Here is a 17,144-nt window from a genome sequence, read left to right as displayed (position 1 = left end):
TTATAACACATTTAGGAAGGACTGAGTGGGCAAAAGGGAAAGGGGCATGGCACTCTATGTCAAAAATGGCATTACCTGTTTCCAAGTCATTGATAACTCAGAAGAAAATGATATTGAATGCTTATGGATCAATGTCCTAACAGATAAAGCACAAGATAGGATTATTAGTTGATGTCTGCTACAGACCATCAAATCACACTAGGGAACTGGATGACCACCTCCATACACACCTGTCTGTAATTCGTAGGAAAGAAACCTGGGTGATTGGAGAGAGGGGGTGGGACAGGACGTCAATCTGAGTGACATATGCTGGAGGTCTCATGCTGCCAGGACTAAAACATCCTTGGGATTTCTAAACATTGTCATCTATAATTTCCTAACTCAAAAAGTGTTGCTGCCAACATGGGGGAATTCTATATTGGACTTAGTCCTAACTATAAAGAGGAACTGATCACAGAACTAAAAGTTAATGGTAGGTACAAGTGATCATGACTTGCTCAGATTTATAATATACAAGAAGAAGAATATCCAGACCAGTAATACTTGGTGCTTTAAAAGGACCAACTGCAAAAAGCTGAAAACAATTATGAGCCAAATCAGCTGGGAGGAAGAATTTACCAGAAAACTGTGAATGATAATTGGGAATCATTTAAGGACACCTACTAAGTGCCCAAAAAGCCAAAATGCCACAATTGAGGAAGAAGTCCCATGCTAGTTAAAAATCCAACTTGGTTTAGAGTGGAAGTGAAGGCAACTGTAAAAAAATAAAAATAAAAAAATTGATATACAACAAATGGAAGAAAGGGGAAGTTGATACTAATGAATATAAATCAGAAGTTAGGAATTGTAGAAAACTGATAAGAGAAGCCAAGGGACACAAGGAGAAATCCATGCCCAGTACAGTTAAGGACAATAAGACAGTTATATATATTGGGAATAGGTCTATCAAGCGATTAAAAAAATTAATCACAATTAATCACACTGTTAAACAATAGAATACCATTTAAATATTTTTGATGTTTTCTACATTTTCAAACATATTGATTTCAATTATAACAATACCAAGTGTACAGTGCTCACTTTATATTTATTTTTGATTACAAATATTTGCACTGTAAAAACAAAAGAAATAGTATTTGTCAATTCACCTAATACAAGTACTGTAGTGTAATCTCTTTATCATGAAAGTTGAACTTAAATGTAGAATTATGTACAAAAAAATAACTGCATTCAAAAATAAAACAATGTAAAACTTTAGAGCCTACAAGTCCACTCAGACCTATTTCTTGTTCAGCCAATCGCTTAGACAGACAAGTTTGTTTACATTTGCAGGAGATAATGCTGCCACTTCTTGTTCACAATGTCAACTGAAAGCGAGAACAGGTGTTTTCATGGCACTGTTGTAGCCAGTGTTGCAAGATATTTACATGTCAGGTGTGCTAAATCATATGTCCCTTCATGCTTCAACCACCATTTCAGAGAACATGTCCATGCTGATGACAGGTTCTTCTTAATAACAATCCAAAGCAGTGCAGACTGACGGATATTCATTTTCATCATCTGAGTCAGATGCCACCAGCAGAAAGCTGATTTTCTTTTTTGGTGGTTTGGGTTCTGTAGTTTCCACATTGGAGTGTTGCTCTTTTAAGACTTCTGAAAGCATGCTCCACACTTCATTCCTCTCAGATTTTGGAAGGCACTTCAGATTCTTAAACCTTGGGTCAAGTGTTGTAGCTATCTTTAGAAATCTCACATTGGTACTGTCTTTGCATTTGTCAAATCTGCAGCAAAAGTGTTCTTAAAATGAACATGTGCTGAGTCATCATCTGAGACTACTATAACATGAAATATATGGCAAAATGTGGGTAAAATAGAGCTGGAGACATATAATTCTCCCCCAAGGAGTTCAGTCACAAATTTAATTAACACTTTTTTTTTTTTTTTTTTTAAACAAGCGTCATCAGCATGGAAGCATGTCTTCTGGAATAGTGGCCAAAGCATGAAGGGGCATATAAATGTCTAGCATATCTGGCACATAAATACCTTGCAATGCCGGCTATGAAAGTTCCATGCGAACGCCTGTTCTCATTTTCTGGTGATACTGTAAATAAGAAGTGGGCAGCAGCATCTCCCATAAATGTAAACAAACTTGTTTGTCTAAGCGATTGGCTGAATGAGAAGTAGGACTGAGTGGACTAAACCTTTGCTTTGTTTTGGTTTTGAGTGCAGTTATTTAACAAAAAAAATTACATTTGTAAGTTACACTTTCAGGATACAGATATTGCACTACAGTACTTATATGAGGTGAATTGACAAATATTGTTTCTTTTGTTTATCATTTTTACGGTGCAAATATTTGTAATAAAAATATAAAGGGAGTATTGTACACTTTGTATTCTGTGTTGTAACTGAAATCAATATATTTGAAAATGTAGAAAAACATCCAAAATATTTAATAAATTTCAATTGGTATTCTGTTTAACAATGCGATTAAAACTGCAATTAATCGCAATTAATTTTTTTTAGTTAATTGCATTTGTTAACTGCAATTAATGGACAGCCCTAATTAGGAACAAAAAATCCTTGACCATGGTATTGGTTGATTACTAGATGGAAATGGTAGAATTAGCAGTAATAATGCAGAAAAGGCAAAGGTGTTCAGTAAGTATTTCTGTTCTATATTTGAGGAAAAACAGATGACAGTCTCATCATACGGTGATAACACTTTTTCTAGTCCACCGGTATTTCTGGAGGATGCTGAACAGAAGCTACTAAAGTTAGACATTTTTAGATCAGCAGGTCCAGATTACTTGCACCCAAGAGTTTTAAAAAGAGCTGACTGAGCAGCTTGCTGGACCATTAACATTGCTTTTCAATAAGGGTACGTCTATACTTACCTCCGGGTCCGGCGGTAAGCAATCGATCTTCTGGGATCGATTTATCGCATCTTGTCTAGACGCGATAAATCGATCCCGGAAGTGCTCGCCGTCGACGCCGGTACTCCTGCTCCGCGAGAGAAGTACGCGGAGTCGACGGGGGAGCCTGCCTGCCGCGTCTGGACCCGCGGTAAGTTCGAACTAAGGTACTTCGACTTCAGCTACGTTATTAACGTAGCTGAAGTTGCGTATTTTAGTTCGAAGTGGGGGGTTAGTGTGGACCAGGCCTAAGTTTGGAGCACCAGGGAAGTTATAGCACACTGGAAGAAAGCTAAGGTTGTGCCAATTTTTAAAAAGGATAAAAGGGATGACCCAGGTAACTATAGGCCTGTCAGCCTGACGCCAATCCAGGGAAAGATAACGGAGCAGCTGATATGGGACTTGATTAATAAAGATCTAAAGGAAGCTAATGTAATCAGTGCAAATCAATATAGGTTTATGGAAAATAAATTCTGTCAAACAAACTAGATATCTTTTTTTGACGAAATTACAAGCCCGGTTGGTAAAGGTAATAGAGTTAATGTAATCTACTTAGACTTCTGTAAGGGGTTTGACTTGGTAATGCATGACATTTTGATTAAGAAACTAAAGTGATATAAAATGAACACGGCATACATTACATGGATTAAAAACTGGCTGATAGGTTGCAAAATGTAACTGTAAACGGGGTCAGTGGGTGGCAAAGAGGGCAATTGCCCAGGGGCTCGGGCGATTTCAAAGGATTTCATGTGGAATTGCCCGGGCAGGCTGCAGGGCAGGGCTCCTAGGCACGTGCGGGGTGGTACCGGCGGCAGTGAAGGCAGCCTGCGCAGCCGGCGGCACCGCCCAAATGTCAGGTGGACGGCATCTGTGCAGGCTGGAGCCCATTGACTGTTCTGCCCTGGGGCCTGGAATTGCTGTCGGCAGACCTGCTTCTAGTGATAGACTCAAAGAGCTCAATCTATTTAGTTTAACAAAGAGAAGTTTAACAGGTGACCTGATCACAGTCTATAAAGTACCCCCATGGGGAACAAATATATAATGATGGGCTCTAGCAGAGAAAGATAAAACATGATCCAATTACCAGACATTGAAGTTAGACAAATTCAGACTGGAAATTAGGTGTACATTTTTAACTGAGAATAATTAGCAACTGGAACAATTCATAAGGGTTGTGGTGGATTCTCCATCACTGATCATTTTAAAATCAAAATGGGATGTTTTTCTAAAAAATATGCTCTCTGAATTATTTTGGGGAAGTTTTATGCCCTGTATTATACAGGAGGTCGGATTAGGTGATCAACGTGGTCCCTTCTAGCCTTAGAATCCATGAATCTGTGTGTCATTTCTACCTTCTAATTGCAGGGAAGGATCAATCTTAATAGTAATTTGCATTTACATAGTTTCTTTGACTGAGCATCGTAAAGTGGTTTACAAAAGATAAATCCATTATCTATATTTTGCAGATAGGGAAAGCTGACAGAGATTATACAATTTACCAAAGTCATGCACAGGGGAAGTGAGATTTTGGAATCAGACATAGCATCCCAACAGCCAAACCAGGATGCCAGCTGCTGGACAATCCTAACACCACTGTACCCTAGTTTCCATTACAAAAAAATTCCCACCCCAGTCACTGACGCCTGGATTGGACTCCCAGTCACTATGCAAGCTATACAGAAAAAGCAACCACCAAGAAGTCTCCTGTCCTGTGAAGGACAGCATGGAACAGGAAGAGCTCTTATGGGAAAGTTTCTCATTTCTGAAATACGTGGAGAGTGAAATGGACAATCACTTCTCTGCAATAAAAAAGTTTTGTCATGCTTCTTCTGAGACACTCTTTCCTATTGGAAAATGAATACTTTGGGTCATTCATGCATGGGAGGTAGCAAAATAAAGTAATTTTATTCCTTGTCTTTGAGGACTCTCACCCTGATCATTTAAGAATGTCAGCAGATTTTCAACCATTGTTCCAAATGAATAGGCATCCCGGGCATGTCCGTGGCTCTCAGGAAGAATTTTGAAATCTGCAGACTGAAAAAATAATCATAAAGCAGGAGCCTGCTATACAGTCTCCAAGAGTCCCTACTCTCTCCTTACACCCTCTGATTCTTTGTATAGTACCATTACTCCACTCAGTGCATTACAAGTGGAATATTATGCAAAACTCAAAAGCCTCCCTAGAGCCTTAAAGAACTTACAGCCTAGACACACAAACAAGAACATCACAGTTAAACAGTGCCCCATGAGTTCATCCAGCAACTGTAAGCCAGAAGCTTTCTGCATTTCTATGGAAACCAACGTTAACCAGGGAGAGAACTCACTCTCTTCTAGTCTGTAAGCAGTCTGCATTACACTATAGACATGACAGTTGGTTAATAAGGGAAACACGTGGACATTAAATGCAACAGCGCCACAAAACTATGTAGCTTTAAAAGGATCAACAACTTCTCAGCAAATGTTAGCGGAATGAAGCTTTAGGTTCTTTATAGTTTAAAGATGAGCGTATTGTTTGCACCAAGTTTTACACAATGAAATTGGTGAGTTTTAAAATACAAAGGTTCAAGATGATGATGACTTTCTTTTCTGAGTGCAGCTTACCAGCTTCTTAAATTTTGACTTTCTGCATAGCACAAAAATTGGCTTCAGTTTCAGAACTGGCACTTTCTAAATTCTTAGAATACATGTGACTGGATTGCTCTTGGGAGTATAACATTTACATAAACAACCACAACCTTCAAATGGCCACGAGTGGTGTTCAATAATCAGTTTCTATACATGCCCAGCAACCTTTTAAATACTTGGACTGGCCTGTTCTTCTGGCCAATTTTATCTTATAAAACTCGGTGCAAAAAAATATGCTCAGCTTTAGAATTTTTAAAAATACCAAAGTCTTATTTGGCCGATGTTGGTTCTGGAAGATTATTGGCCAGTCTTTTTATGGCTATTTAGCTGTGTGGTCCTCTGGCAATTTAACAGAAATAGTAAATAATATAGCAGGCCATTTATTTTAAGACTTCCTAAGAGAAACAGAACCAGTACCTAGCAAGAGTACAGAATGCTTTTTTGAAAACGGAAAATGCCTAACTTGGGATCTTCCTTGGAGATATGAACTAGTTCTGGAGCTATAAAATAAAGACATGTTCTATCACATTCCATGTAGATCCATCCCGATAAAGAAGAGTTAAAAAAAAAAGAGCATGAAAACAAAAGAATCTCTGGCAGATCTCTGAGCATTTGTTCATCCTACAACCGCCCTCCTCTGTAACTGCAAAGCTCATCAACTGTGGATATTTATCGTTGGGGAAAATATTTTTGTATTTATTTATCAAGAGACAGATAGAAGCAAATACTGTCATTTCACTATTTTAAAAATTAATTATGTAAGCGTATATGAAAAATTGCAAGTGTTCGGGTGGAAAAATTTTGGGCACGGTTGTTGTAAATATTAAGGCTGGGACACAAATGTAAAAAAAAATATTCGCTGTTAGGGCTGTTGCTCTGTCATTAACTTATTCCGTTGAGTCATCTCCCCCTTTCACAATATACAAGTTATGGACAGTACAACACAATTCTGAAGTTATCTAGATGGACATATCCCTCCACATCTAAGCATGCTCTATTTTATATAAATCTAAAGAAATACATCATTTATAGATATATATGGGCTGAAACTGCTTTCTGCGCTTTTTTGCTTCAATATCGAAAACCAAAAAATCCTGCAGCAAAAACAGATTAACTTCTGATCAACCCAATGCTACTCACCCTCTCTTCAGGAGGGATGGCTGCCTGGTCTCGCACTGACTTGATACCACACAGGAACTAGAAAGAGGAAAGGAAAACTTCATATTAAATGTTTTGAGCTAATCATTTATCGCTTGGTGAGTTGGCACCAAGCAGCAGTGGATGAAACCCAGCTTTTTTTGCCCTTTTTTTTTCCCTTCTCCCTCTCTCGCCGCTCCTCTCTCTCTCCATGGCCAGTCAAGACTGGCTGAATGTACAACAGTGGGTTCCCCCCTTTCACATTCAGTATAGGATATGCCTCACTACCTTACCAACCTGGAGGGATAGCTCTGGGGTCTAAGCATCAAGGGTAAAACACCGAGATGCCCTGCAGTTGCTGAATCTTACTAGAGTCAATTCTGCCTTCAGTCTTAAAACCATATCCCTACATGCTGTACCTGGACCTCTGGATCTTTAATAATAGTGGGATTTTACTCCAATGCTCTTGGTCAAAATTTCACCTCTTGTAATGTTGTGCATCACACAAGGTACCAATTGCCTGGCCAGCCGTCCCTCTCCAGGAGGTGGTAAAACTGTTAGCGATGCTATGTGGGTACAGTTTATGAAGAATTTGGGGATCCTTTGGAATGAAAGCCAGAATGTATTTGAGTAGTGTCTCACTGCAGCATTGACTCTGCACAGGATGCAGCTGAGTTCAAGACAGACATTTTCCTCCCTAATGTCCAATGGAGATGCCAGCAGGGAGAACCAAAGTGCCCTTTAAATGAGTGAGGATGTTAACCTGTTTTAATCTGGATTCAGCTTTTCTGCTTCAGGGAAAGAAAGTAAACCCTTTTACTAACCAGTAGCAGCAGTAGTAAAGAGGACAGACTTCAAGCTTGTTCCCACCTTCCCTCTCCCCAACCCTAACACCTCCTTGCAGCCACTTCTAGTCCCCTCGAATGACTAGTTGACTTTACCCACACATGGTCATTTATGGTAACTGTGTCCTTAGAGCAAGCATTCAGGCCACGGATCTGGGAAGCAGGCTGATACACTTTTAATATTAATTCTCAATTTAGGCAATTGGATACACTTTAAATCTGAGCAAAGCTCTCTAATGATGGATCCCCAACAAGCCAGAAACCCTTGTTCCAAGCATTGTGAGTGGGTTGTTTGGCTCTTACCTCTGGGGTGGCTTCATTAAGGTTGCAAACTGTTTCCATTCCTCCTAGTTTCCAGTGCCCATCCTCACTTACAAATACAGATGATAAACAGACGTTGTTATGCGTTAGGTTTCCCTAAAATATAAAATAAACAATAGACCTGGGGATCGATGAAGGCATTAAATCCTTGTTAGCACTAATTAGGTGCCCTGATGATCTGAGAAAAAGCTGCTGAAAAGTACACAGATCAGCATTTATACTGCAGGTTCCTTAATGGTTTTTGTAGGCCAAATGGCACCTTTCACAAGGACTGAGGCTTTAAAGGAGGCCAAGTTTAACTATCACAGTCCTTTTACTCTAATTGCAAGTTACAAGAGGCCCTCCATATCTGAGCACAAAGACTTAAAGTTACACTGGCTTCAGATCTGGGATTTGCTAATTCAATCCTGAACACATGCCTAAAAAGCACTGCTAGACCCAGGGACAAAGTCTGATATCTTATGTACCACCAGGATGATAAACAAATATGTTATGCTGAGAATCCGTTTTCCAGCAGCATTTGTTCATAGCTCTGACAAGTCATGCGATCTCAGGCCATAAAGTCATGACATTTTCATAATTATCTTCCCTGTTCTGGCTCTTCAGATACATTTTATCATTATTCATTGCCTCAAAAACAGCTAGTGAGAATTCTTTGTACCGCCTAAAAGCAGTCTGGAACACCAGCTGCCAGATGGTATAAAGTACTATTCTCTATCAGTCTGAGATAGCTGCTAATGCCATGTCACAAGTGAAATAAAAAGCAGGCAGGGAACAAGAAACGTGAGATTTTAAGGTCCAATACCTCACAATCATCCATGTAAGCCCACTGATAAAGCCTTCCCTCTGCTCACATAAACCTGTTCCTGCTGGGAGCCCAAACCTTACACATTCACACCTGTTTCTGTTGAGAACTTACCCTTTCATGAAGGAAGATGAGAGCTAGCAATAAGTCATAGATCCCTGCACAGATCTCATCTGAGGACAGCATCTCCAGCGCCATCTCCAAAGGCTTTACACGCTCTGTAACCAGGTGAATCCCATCTGTTTCCACGGTACAAGAGAGGAAGCGCAAAAGGCAAGGATGGCGCAAGGTTTTCAGGTGCTTCAAAAATGACAAGGAGGAAACAACTTGGTATATATCCCACATCCTTTATAGGCAGGGGGTTTAGTGGGGATTCATCACTTTGGCATCTCCTCACATGCAAGTGCTTAACCACACAACCTTAATGTCCTTTTAAGTGAGTTTTCTGGAGGGAATTATAAATTCCAATCCCACTCCCTACCAGAATGCCCACCACCACACACTGCTCTTATTTTGATCACACTGTAGACTGTTTCTTGTCATATCAAAATCTTATACAAAAATAAAACAAAACTTGTATTTGGGAGCTGTGAGAGTGTCCCTGTAATTAAGGAGATCTGCTAGAAGCAGGGATCATTACCCTTCAAACGTATTCTGAATCAACCTGTTTCTTCCTCCTCCCTCCCAAGGGGCTTTGAGGACATTCATGTACAGGAACAGATAGCTTGACTTTGATACTAGAAAAGGCAAAGAGAATTAGAAAGAAGCCTGTTATTCAGCAAGGCCACGTTCTCTACCTTGGCAGCTTTATTAACTGTGTCTTCATTCTCTGTTTTATACACAAAGACCGAGGCAAGCTTGCCATCTTGCAGTACAGCTGGGTAAATTGTGAGTCCAGTTGGTAAGGTGTACGGCGGCTCTTCCAGTGTGTAGCTCTTTAAAGCACTGTTCTCCGAGCCCATCACTTGCAGAATTAGGCCGTTGTGGAAGCTCTCTCGGTGTCAAATAGGCCTTAGGGTGAACAGAGGTTTTTCAGACAATTTAATTCCAACTGGCACCGTCCAATTTATTCTTCAGAACATTTTCTGAAAAGTGTGAAACAAAACATCAAAAAAACCTCATCTTGTTGATGTACTTGAGTCAACAGTTCTCTCCCTGGAGTTTCAGTAGATAAAAATCTAAAACTCAGTCATTTATGTTGTAAAGGTAATAAAGGGCTTGGACAGCTCTAGAGATAAGAGACTTTAGCTGTGGAACAGGTAAAGCACAAACAGCTCAGTGCAAGCTATACCACAAGATACTGCTAATATGGCAATGTCTACACTTACCAAGGATTGATGCTGCTGCGATCGATGCAGTGGGGGTCGATTTACTGGTCTAGCGAAGACCTGCTAAATCAATTGCAGAGCACTCTTTGGTCAACTCTGATACTCCACCAGAATGAGAAGATTAAGGTAAATTGATGGGAGAGTGTCTCCCATCGACACAGTGCGGCGTAGACACCGCAGTAAGATGACCTAAGCTATGTTGACTCCAGCTATGTTATTCACGTAGCTGGAGTAGCGTAACTTAGATCGACTTACCCCAGTAGTGTAGACAAGGCCTATGTCTCAATCTCACCCTACAGGGTAATTCAGTTTCCATTCAATCTTTGGAGTCTCTGCCAAAAGGTGGCCCCCTGGTGATGGTGATCTGTCATGTGACTAACTGCCTATTGGATCTTCACCAAAGGCAACAACTGATATAGCTTTATGTCATCTGACAGTCATGACTTTTGGTCCCCACCAATCTAAACCTGATTTTAAAAAATACAAAACAAAAAACCCCAAAACAAATCAGGAATCTCGAGGTGAGGGGCTCCTCTTTCCATCACCAAATCCCCTGAACCAACTATCTCCCTAGATCTAAATATTTCATTAGGTAAAGCTACAATGAAAATTAAATGGAATTAGAAAGGTCTGCTACACCACCCTGCTGGTGCAGTACTGACAAATGAAGGAGTTCCTTAATCTCTTTGGTGTTTCCTTATATACTTGGTATATCAAGCAAAATTCACCTCCACTGCTGCTCAGCTGTAGCAGGTGCATCATCACAAAGTGTTGACAGAACGGCGGTCGCAGGAGACACCAGCACTGAAGGATTGATTGGACACAACTTTTAGTTTCTACCACCACCACCCCAATTCGCCTCTTTTTGTATTTGTAGCTTGCTCTGACACGCCTTAGAACTGAATGTATTTTCCTCCTGACTGCCTTCCCTCCATCTGGCTAATGTTGGCAGGCAGGCAAACCTAATCCTCCTCCCCCCACCACCATATTTATAGTGGAGATAAAGTTAACCTGAATTTTTGTTTTACTTCTTGCTTGTGAACCAGCTCCAGAAGATAACAGTGGAACACACGCAATATTCTTCTGGGGGGCAGAAGCCCTTTTAAAAGCATTGGTAGGATAGGCCTGTGCTCTATAATCAGTGTCGTGCTGGCAGGCTACCTCAGGCTATGAGCAAACTTTTCTCCATAATATACCCAAAACTTTGGCCTCTCTTAAATTATCAAAAACTAAAATATGTAGAAATGCAGGCTAAGGGAAGGGAAATCATGTCTCATCTTCAAGGGCATCTGCTCAGCACTGTGGGGATCAGAAAGGAATTCTTGCCCCACCCCATGTATATTATTTTGCACAGCTGGATGATTGCATTATGGTAGTTTTCGCCTTCCTCTGAAGCATGAGGCACAGACTATTGCTGAAAGCAATATACCACACTTCTTGACCTCTTGGCCTGATTTTTATAAGGCAAAGCTTCCATTCTGGCTTCTCTCTATTAGTCTGGATATGTTTTGGGAGATTTTTCGGTTATAGGTTCTTGGTTTTCTTCTCACTTATTGCTTCAATTAAAAATTAGTTATCTGGTTGCCTTGAAAAATATGGTGCATTACAGTCTAAATGTTTCATATTAAATGGATAAATTCTTATTAATTATGCAATAAACCAGTTGTGCAATCCATATAGTCAGTGTGAACTTAGGGAATGAATTTTTTTTTTTTTTTTTTTAAACAGATGTAGCTAGGTATGAAAGTGTGTCATCCGAAGCTAGAAGCCCAGCAGGGGGCACCCACAATAGTGGGGTATTGATTTTATACAAATCTTACATAAACACTATCATCTTTTTATGCCTGGACAGCAATGGAGAGATGGCTGTTCTATAATTAACAGATAGTTAGAATCCTGCATATGCTTCCCAGTAGGATGTATCTATTTTAATAAAGGTCAGATGTGGGGACTGAACTGTTTGTCTCTCTTTGAAAACTGGAATGTAGTACAGCTTCTTATCTCTCTTCTCTGACACACAGCCCACCAGCTTGTAGCAACTAAATGGATGCAGGATGGCATGAAGGAGATGGACTGAAAGGCCACTTTATATGCAAAAAGGGGCCAAATTTCAGACCATGCTTATATCTGACATTAAAGAGAGTGAAACACTTTCTACAGAAACAGAAAAATTCACTTTCAAACAGGAAAGTACTTCTTTTAATGGGGGACTCAAGTAATTTATGACACTTGTTTGTTACCTTCAGCAGATGGCTGGTAGTGTGTACATGCGCATGCACAGGAGAGCGTGGGGACTGAGTCCATAGAATTCAAGAATGGTGCCTATAGAATAGCTCCTCAAATACCTAAACAGTCCTCAGTTAAACAACCTCACTGTCTAAAAGATCTCTTGCACACATTTCATGGGTCCACTCTTGTAGGTTTAATCCTGAGAAATTATGTTTTTATCTAAGTTTGACATTTGAACATTAACATGTAACAAGCTGTGGTCATCTTGAATTGTGTTGGAATGTTTCATGTAACCCTCTATTGGGGGCTGGGGAATGGACAGATTTCTATTACCTAACCACAAATAATTTGAGCACACTGTCTTAATTGTCATCAGAGCTGCCAGTCTCAACATTAGCTTCAACTTGGGAGTGATATGTCCCTCCCTGGATCACCTGAATCACTTGGCATCCAGATCGACAATGGCCCTATTACTTTGGGATCTGATAGCTAAACAAGACTGCTACCATGTCAAATCATTACAGAGAGCTTATCAAAAATTGTTGATTTATTTGAAACAGTTTATTCAATCTGATAATGACTTGATTTTATTACCCTGACTGATTTTATATTAACCCACTTTGTTCCAATTGAATTTGCTTATATCTACTTTATTTTATGTTTTTGCTTAAGTAGTTGGGCCTAGATTTTTTTAAAGGTATTTAGTCATTGCTCCATTCAGCGTTTCAACACCTAACTGACCTAGGAGCCTAAGTCTCATTTTCAAAAGTAACTTTAGGCACTAAATCTCTTCGTATCCTAAGTGCTTAGGTCACTTTTGAAAGTGAGACTTAGGCTCCTAAATCAGTTAGGCATTAACATGTTAAGGGGGCAAAAATATCTAGGCCTTAGTTAATAAAATAGATACAATTGGAAATCTGTGTGGTTTGGACTTTTTTATCCTCAAAGACATCAAGATTCTGGACCTGAGGGATAAATACAAGAGGCATCTCTGTGGCCCAGCTAGCGGCGGTCCACACAACTGCTCTATAGTCCTCTCGTAACTGGTGCCTGAACAAAAACACTGTTACCTTTTGAAGGACAGTTGATTACGTATTGATTATTTCTTTCAATAAGCAATGTTGGTTCCAGAACCACCTTGGAGGTCATGGGGTGGTGGATACCAGCTGATCATCCTAACGGCTGACCAATTCTCCACAAAAAGTCTATGCTCCCCACACGGCACAAATTTAAGATAACCTGTGTAATTCATGTGCGGCTTTGCCATTTAAGACTAATGCAGACATTTCAAATTCATGCTGATAATACCCCACACTTCAACACAAAAGAGGCAGATAAACACATTTCTTTCTCCAGGACTGTCAAAGGAGCATCTTTTACAAGCACTAAAGAAATTTCTTTTTGTTTGTGTCCTTCATAACTAAAAACCTGCAGCTAGCAAGCTGTGTGTTCATCCTTTAGCTGCAAAGTCAGAACCACTGAGTACCCTTAACTTTCTACCTTTGCGGTAGAAGGGGATTCACTGGGCAATCCAGCTTCTTGAAATTCTTGCTTTTGGACAGATCTCATTTTATTACATGTCCCTCCAGCCAATTGTCTCCTGGCAGCTGACACAATAGGCTGCATGTACTTCATGTCACTGCCACCAGAGTCAGGAGAGCTCTTCTCTCACCTGACTAAACACCAAGCTCACTTCATGGACGTAGACAAAAATGCTTGGCATGGAGTTTTAGGAAAAAAGTCATATGTGTAAACATCAGCTCCCTTCATCCAAGCAAAAAGCACTTTTGAGACTAAGCATAGTAGGGGATGAATGCGTGGAAAAAAACAGGATATTTCATATCTTGGTTTCACCGATCAGTTCACCATAGAAAGAGACGACCATCTTCAACAAATCAATTCAAACAAAAAATAGTGACACAGAACGTCATCACCTTTCATGCAAGGAATTCCAAACATATAATTGCCCCATGGAACATTCTCTCGCACCCCAAGATAGAGATACTGAAACAGAAGCTAACCAACCTTTTTCTGGTGAAGGTCCCCATCCCCCTTTGATGGATTGGGTGCCCGTTCACACTGCATTACCCATATCATATCCTGGCACAACTACAACCTCTCTATTTTCCTCTGCCCATTCACTCATTCTGGCTCTTTTCCATCTTTTTTCCTCCCCACCTTGTTTCCCCTTTTTTCCATTTTCTTGCTCCCTATTCCCTGCTTGCTTCCCGCCTTTCCCTTTTCACCAGAAGGCTGTATAATCCTTGGGATTGAGGGTTGATTTGTAGATCCATGGAGGTGGGCATCATGCCCTCTTGTGGTGGAGCCAAGTAAAGAGTAGGCTGCTGCCTGAGTCTGTAGCCCTCTACATATGAACTACCACCACAATCAAAGATGCATTCAGTGCTGCCTTGGGAGCAGATGAGTAAGGCGTCATGCAACTTTATCTCCACTCATCCAACATTATGCAGCTTTCCATTCATCCCGTCCTCCACCCTGCAACTTCTTAAACTAGTCTGATGCCCTGCCCAGGCTAGTGCAGTGTTTCCCAACAGCAATCATCCCAGTGCCTCTTTTGGGTGTAGTGCACAGAGTGAATTTCTAAACTTATCACTCACTGCATGGGTCAAACTGCCATCCTGCAGTTTGCACAGACAGCTCACGAACAACCTTACAACCAAATATAGTATGTGAACAATGGAAAATGGCATCTTTTGGCAAGAAAGGAAATTTCCATTTCAGCCTTCCTTGAGGACAGCTGAAACTTTGGAGGTTGGGGATTGGAAAAGATATGTTTTAAAGTTATGGAAGGTACTTTGAAAGCATCCGGTCTGCCTATTACCCAGTTTCAAATTACAAATTATTTATTGACAAGTCACCCATAACAATTCCAGGGTACCGAGTGAATGTATACCCGGGAAGTATTGTTCCCCAGACTGGATTTTTGGTACCAGGGGATCAAATATCTGTGCTGCCGAGTTATAAATAACTTTAGTCATCCAGGGGCTGGTAAAGTCAAGGGGAGTTGTATCACAGCCCAAGCATATTTGTCCCCACAAAGCACAAAACTCCCACAGGGTGACTGAACTGCAATGTCATATTTGCACTAGAAATAAACACCCATTGAAACCCCCTGACAAGAAATAAACATTCATTGAGATCTCCTGACAAAGTTGCTCAGACCCAGCAGGTGCCCTTGGGAAGGAGGTCAGGGCACCTGGCTCCCGTGATCTTGCCTCGGTGCCATCACAGGGACATGGGACGATATCCCACCCTGTGCCCCAAAGTCACCTGATAGACTCGTGGGCCCTGGCAAGCTGCCACTGGGATAGCCCAGGGAGAGATTAGTGACCTCTGGGGGCAGCCAGCCAGTGAGCTGCCAGGCAGAACCCTAGCCCTGAGCGAGGAAAGGATCTACCTCCTATCACACACCCGCTACCTCTCCCACCGATAACCCCTGCCTCTCCCCCACATTACCCCTCCTTAACCCTGCCCCCATTAACCCCACCTGCCCCGATAACCCCTGCCTCTCCCCCACATTACCCCCCTTAACCCTGCCCCCATTAACCCCTGCCTGCCCCTCCCCTCACCCCCACATTTCCACTCCCCATTACCCTCTGCCTGCCCCATCAATAACGCCCCCATTCACCCACTCCCTAACCCTGCCCCCATTACCGCCTGCCTGCCTCATTGATAACCCACCACCCTCCCCCAAATTACACCTGCCTAACCCTGCCCCCATTACCCCCTGCCACCAACGGCCCCCCTCCCCGGCCCCACTGGCCCCGTGGTGGGAGGGGACACGGAGCCCCCCTCACCTGCCTTGCCCGCTCCGCTGGGGGAGGGGTCGGGGCTCGAGTTTCCAAGCCGGCCTCAGCCCCGCCGACAGCCGCCGCCTCTCCCCACAGAGCTGCCGCCGCCCGCCTCTCCGGCTTCCGGCCCCGCGCCGCACCATAGAGTCACTCCGCCGGCGGCAGGAACGCCTCCCGGACAGGCAGAGGGGCAGCGGCCATCTTGGGCCGGGGTAGGGCGGCTGAGGCACAGGGCGAAGTTGAGGCTGCGGGCGGAAGGGCGGAGCCCTGCCAGCGCCTGAGGCTGGAGGCGGCCATTTTGGATAGGGGCAGGGAGGCAGGCGGGGGCGAGGGGGAGGGGTGTATGGCCGGCTTCAGGGCTGCACCCAGCTCCTGAGTGACGTAGGCAGCCCCGCTCCCCCGACCTCAGCATCCCCTCAGGGGTCGCTATGGTCACCGTGCGGGGAGACCGCAGTGCCTGGAGGGGGCAGCAATGCCCTGCACCTCCCCCGGGGTGACGTGACGTCACACACCCCCCCGCAATGTGGCTTCAAAGGCGGCGCCCCCACAGCAGCCCCTGCCCAGGGTCCTGGGGCACATCTGAGCCCTCCAGCACCAGCCACTCACAGCAGAGCTGAACCAGCACCATCGCTTTAGTGCCCAATGACCCCAGGGCGGGAATGGGCCCCACACTCTGCAGGGGTGGGCAGTCCTGATGAGAGAAATTTGTACATCATGTTCACTGGGCCCCACCACCTCCCGTTTCACCCCATTTACACAGACATTAGTGGGGGAACTGACCTCAGGCCCCCAGGACGAGAGTCCGCTCTTGTCAGCCTTGGGTGCAGGAGAGCAGTTTGGTGGTCCAACAACAGATGTCATGGCAACAAATTTGTTTGACATCATGATCAGGACGTGAATTTTGCATCCATTGTTCCACCTCTGGGGCGGCCTCACATGAGCAAATGGTGTCACCTGAATCCTCATTAAAGAGGAGAGCAGCCTCCAGGCATAGCAGAAAACTGTTGGCCTGTAGCACTGCTGTGCTGTTTTGAGTCAGGTTTTGTAGAAGTCCACCTAAAATCTGTCTGGGCCTAGGCTTTCACATGCCCTATGAGATTTAACGTTGTTGTCTAACGTCTTCATTT

At 42.7% G+C, this 17,144-nt stretch overlaps 1 protein-coding gene across 4 annotated transcripts in view; it reads right to left on the bottom strand.

The window, feature by feature from the left end:
* Nucleotides 1–16,142, bottom strand: part of LOC112107376 (protein-associating with the carboxyl-terminal domain of ezrin) — a 30,557-nt gene extending 14,415 nt beyond the window's left edge. The window contains exons 1-6 of one of the 4 annotated variants that reach the window (XM_026655342.2): nucleotides 16,024–16,142; nucleotides 9,446–9,733; nucleotides 8,763–8,948; nucleotides 7,826–7,939; nucleotides 6,681–6,737; nucleotides 4,847–4,949 (exon numbers count right to left, since the gene is read on the bottom strand). In XM_026655342.2, the coding sequence (XP_026511127.1) occupies nucleotides 4,847–4,949; nucleotides 6,681–6,737; nucleotides 7,826–7,939; nucleotides 8,763–8,948; nucleotides 9,446–9,610 (625 nt within the window). In that variant the 5' untranslated portion in view covers nucleotides 9,611–9,733; nucleotides 16,024–16,142. Of the gene's footprint in view, nucleotides 1–4,846; nucleotides 4,950–6,680; nucleotides 6,738–7,825; nucleotides 7,940–8,762; nucleotides 8,949–9,445; nucleotides 9,734–10,704; nucleotides 10,789–16,023 lie in introns of those variants that run through there. The other 3 variants (XM_026655343.2, XM_024201045.3, XM_024201046.3) reach the window with 3 other exon arrangements.
* Between the last annotated feature and the right edge of the window lie 1,002 nt (nucleotides 16,143–17,144).

The sequence above is a fragment of the Terrapene carolina genome, unplaced genomic scaffold, assembly GCF_002925995.2.
Source record: "Terrapene carolina triunguis isolate 2854851 unplaced genomic scaffold, T_m_triunguis-2.0 Scaffold210, whole genome shotgun sequence".
Taxonomy (NCBI): Eukaryota; Metazoa; Chordata; order Testudines; family Emydidae; genus Terrapene; species Terrapene triunguis.
This window is presented reverse-complemented; position numbering and strand designations above follow the sequence as displayed.